Below are 4703 nucleotides of genomic sequence, written 5' to 3' on the forward strand. Positions count from 1 at the left end.
TGGGAAAGAAAAGTTAGGTTTGTTATATTCAGCTGTTTGAACAGAGTCCACAGGTCAGAAAGGGAGACGGATCATGCAGAGGAGATGCAGCACTGGGTTTCACACAAAATTTGGGGTCAGTTCTAGAGTGTACTGCCTGATTCCTAAATGGCTATAGGCAAAGGAGACAGCAATACTGGATGGGCCTCAGGTTCCCCAATATGAGGAATGGGCATGATTTGGGGCTTTCCCCCTTCACTTCCACATTCAGCTGCAAAGGCACTAAGCCATGCATTGACTTTCTTTTAGCTTTATAGGATTTTGTATCAAAGTGCCCTTATTTTGGCTGGGTTGAGTAAGTGCTGTTGCATTACAGATGAGAATCATATTGAAAATCGGCTTTTAAAACAATCTTCCAAAAGATACTGGTGTGCTTACAAGCAATGTAGGCCAGTGTATGTGAAAGTGCAGGCATGACAAACCATCTTAATTGGACTCAGGACAATCTAAAAAGTGAATAAAAAGATTAACAGCAACAAAATTGTCTTTTTCTGAGGGAACAACATGGGATGACCAGGCTCTGCAGAAAACATTTGAAACATTATAACTGGTGCATGCTGTCTTAGCACTTTCTACCAGTGTCCCAAAACATCTCACAAGAGTTAAAGGATTTTGCAGTTTGACATCACTGTTCATCCCCTGACTTAAAGAAGAAAATCATGCATAAAAAAAAATCCAGGCTAAAACTATGCGTTCATAATTTGCCATGTGAAAACACAAGGACCCAGTTATTGCCCTCTGGCATTAGAGAGAGTGGGTAATAAAACACTGCTCTGTTGAACTTGCATGTGTTGCTGCCTTTTCCCTATTCCCCCTGCCATATCGGCTGTGCCACCTGCCATATCAAGAGGAAGATCAAAAGCTCCACCCACTGCATCCTCTTTTGTTCAGGGAACAGCGAAGGAGAGTTGTAATGGAGATATAACACTTGATAAACCAATGGAGATATGACACTTGATAAACTGTATGCAGCCAGGCTTAAGATGGCAAGGATGCCTTTTGTTGGGGGGAACAATTTTAATCCTGCTTCCCTCCTCACGCAAACATGCAGCCATTAAAGCCACAGGCAAAATGTAAACAGCTTGTCTAATAAGGATTTTGAAGCTGGACTGGTACTTGGGATTGTAAGTTCTTCTGCCTTATCTCACATTCCTAAGACATTTTTTGTTTCAAATCAAACATTTCCCAAATGGAAAGATTTGTCCCATTGTTGCAGAATGCTGTGAGATGCGTTTGTAATTTTCAAGAAAGCCTTCGCCATATCTCATAGCAGGAAATGGAGTACTTTTTCTCTTGATCTTTCATATTCTGAAGATCACACACCTTGCTGCCAGTGACACCACGTGCATAAAGGCTGTGCCCAGGGGAATGGGTGTCCACAAGAATCCTCACTGCCATTCTTCTCAGAGAAAGGAGAAGACACAACATTGCTGTAAGAACTACTAACATGCATCAAGCAAAACTTGCATCAACCTACCCCTGCCATTCTCTTTGAAGCCAGCTCTTGCATGGTGTCATTCAACTTAAACTGCTTTGCAAACACAAAGTAATTAAGCTCAATGTTCTGTTACAGAACACTGTAAACTATATCATTAAAAATATACCAAGTATCAGACACTAGTTAAAACACAACATAAGAGGCTCTGATACATTTTATAAGTATGATTTGATAAACTGCCTAACATTTTCTTAGTAAATATATTTGATGTATTAATAAACACTGGATTTTTATTAAAATTTAAGAGCTCAGAGACAATTCCAATCCCTACTAACTGAAGGGACTCTGAGGGATATCTCTAAAAAAGAATACTCTCAGTGCCTCATGTAAATATTACATCTGTGACTTTTCAATACTCATGTTAAAATGGAAAAAATCAAGAAAAGAACTTGCTCTAAAAATGTACAAACACAACAAACCTGCAAGCACTTATGTAGATGAGTTACTTTACTGCCTGTGGAGATCCAATGTGAGTTTGAAGGATGAAATCTAAATGCATCTTTGGTAAACAAGCCATCAATTACACACTTTAGGGATGGCAGCACCTGGGCAAAGCCTTCAACTCAAACGACAGACACTAAAGAAATAAAAAGCAATTATCAGCTACTAATTTGAGTAAAACTGTTTTCTTCTCAGAGCTAAAACCACAATTTTCAATGACACTGCTTCTATTTTTGGCAACTAACGATCTTTATTAGATTATTGTACAGCAGACATTCAGGCCCTCTCAAAAATAAAAGGTTCACAAATTTTAATAGCACACTATTTTTCACACTGCTTTGTTGATTATGATTTCCTTGTACATGTTTTTAGAGAAACAAAGGCACTGCTGTGTGGGACGAACAAAACAAACCTAATTAAACTAAATCCATCTTCACAGCAATTTCAAATTACTCCTAAATGCTTTTGATTTCTTACCAGACAAGTATCTTTCAACGGGAGTTTGAATATGAAACTCATACCGGCTATAGTGGGGACATACTACTCAGTTCTAGGATAAATGGTTGGTTTGCATTGCCCCTGGTCTTTATCTAACACCGAGAATAGGCTGCTTTTTATCAAAAGAGGAATAAATTGCTGTTATTGTGATGTTAGCCCATCACTTGGCATTGCAATTCAAGTTTTTGTGAGAAAGAAATGTATGATCTAACTGCGACTTGACCTATGCCTTCTGAGATCCATCTAGGTGCTCTAATGGAGCATAAAAAGTATCGAATACAAGGACATGCAAACTGGTAGTGAAGAAATTTGTTTGAGAAGAATGAAGAGAAAGGGACTTCCATGAGTTTGTGGTTTACATGCTGTTCAATTTGTTAAATATGGAAGAATGCTTACTGCTGAATTGCAGTTCTTTTAATTAATGTATTTCAGCATGATTCTCTACACTTGCTTGCATCTAGTACCTTTCTCTCAGTCATGGTCTCTGCCTCTCTCTTTTTTCAACACTTTAAAAGTGTTGTAGTTTAAGAGGCTGTTACTGAGAAGTCATTAAAATGGTCTGTTAAATTGTTAAGAAAATCAGGTATGGCTCCTGTTTCTTTGCAGGATTTTTGTCTTTCCCAGAACAAGAAAAATCACATGAAATGTTTATCACATATGTGGGCCACAATATATGGCAATATAAACTAATTTAAGGGAGATAGTTCGATTACATTCTAAAATCCTTTGGTTGTTATACTATCAAAAAAAGGATGTGTTTTTTAAAAGCCATTTCTAGGATAGTAGCATTTAGATTTTAGTCCTGATAAAGGCTCACTTTCCATTCATAGTCAGAACCTAAATGCGCTCTTCTTGTACCTAAACAGATAATAAGCACTCAGCACACTCCCCCTTCTTGACACAACACACTGAGACTAATCACACATAATTGGAGAGGAGGAGCAGAGGGGCTGGGCAGGCTATTGTGTCCAAAGGACAAATGGTCAGTTTATGAGGCTTTTGTCTGATGCATAATTTCTTATACATCTACGGGAGGAAAAGTCCTGTTGGAAAAAAAACATATATACACACATACTGGAAAAAAAGCCTTCAACACTGAAGCAAATGAGGACATTTCAATCATGGACAGAAAGATCAACAGTGGAATAGAAAAAAAAAAAAGGGCCAAAAAATCCAAGCATTCAATGTGTGCACTTTTAAATGATCTTCAGACAACTACTTTCTTACTAATTAAATATCAATGCATTCACTTCTTTACAACCAGTTATATAAGCCCATGTAGTATTTTTCATATATTTTCAAATACATGGCAAAAATAGCGTTTTACAAAGTACACAGCATTAACAAAGTACATGAAAGTTTAAAGGCACAAAAGAGAAGGAAGCCAGCTTTACACCCTTGTTAATGCATAAATGTGATGTCTAAGCAGTTTTAGGCTGGAATATAATTGGAAAAATAAGTTCTAAAATAATACAAAGGATGTCTCAATGTTTACAATCTGTAAAACAAGCCACAGTATCTTCCTCAGCATCTAGATTAGAAATATTTCTCTAATGATGAATCAGGAACATAAGTGGGGGGAAATGAACACACTGCCCTCCCTGACCATTCATATACGTGGATTAATTTTCAGTAGTCCATCTTAAAACAAAAAGGTGTCATCTTCTATCTGTGTTTGGCTAAGACAAGAAGAAAAGGGTAATGGAGGTTTTCCTCATATGTATCTTTTTCTTCATTTTTCAACTGCAAATAAAAAATGGATAAAGTGAGCAAACTTTATGAAAGCATTTTTACAATACTGACAGTGCTTGCTTAAGTATATTTCCTGGTATGAATGATATTATTAAAGATTAAACATTTAATAACTACAAAACTATCTTAACATCAAATACTATCACAGGTATGGAAGCGCATGTCAAATATTATCAGGAGCTGGTCAGAGTTTGTAGACAAACTAATTAATGCAATAAATAGTTGAACACTACTTATAAAAAAAGTGAGGTCCCATATTGCTGTACTAAATAAACTATATTCAAGTGAGATTTAAGGCCTGAATTAATCCACTAAGCAAGGAACTTCAGAACAAAGACTAAAAGTTTATCCCTAATCAGCCTAACTATTGCTGTATATTTGGTATTTAAGATCAACAACTGTTTCAGACATCTGAAATACCATAATCTTACCTGAAGGTTTACATAAGTGCAAGGCTGTAATGCAGTTCTTGATG

At 36.7% G+C, this 4703-nt stretch overlaps 1 protein-coding gene across 1 annotated transcript in view; it reads right to left on the reverse strand.

Moving 5' to 3' along the window:
- Positions 1–2105: 2105 nt before the first annotated feature.
- Positions 2106–4703, reverse strand: part of CAMKMT (calmodulin-lysine N-methyltransferase) — a 230098-nt gene continuing 227500 nt past the window's right edge. The window contains exon 11 of the mRNA XM_071577328.1: positions 2106–4219. Coding sequence (XP_071433429.1) covers positions 4142–4219 — 78 coding nt within the window. The 3' untranslated portion in view covers positions 2106–4141. The remainder of the gene's footprint in view (positions 4220–4703) is intronic.

Source organism: Pithys albifrons, chromosome 2, assembly GCF_047495875.1.
Source record: "Pithys albifrons albifrons isolate INPA30051 chromosome 2, PitAlb_v1, whole genome shotgun sequence".
NCBI lineage: Eukaryota > Metazoa > Chordata > Aves > Passeriformes > Thamnophilidae > Pithys > Pithys albifrons.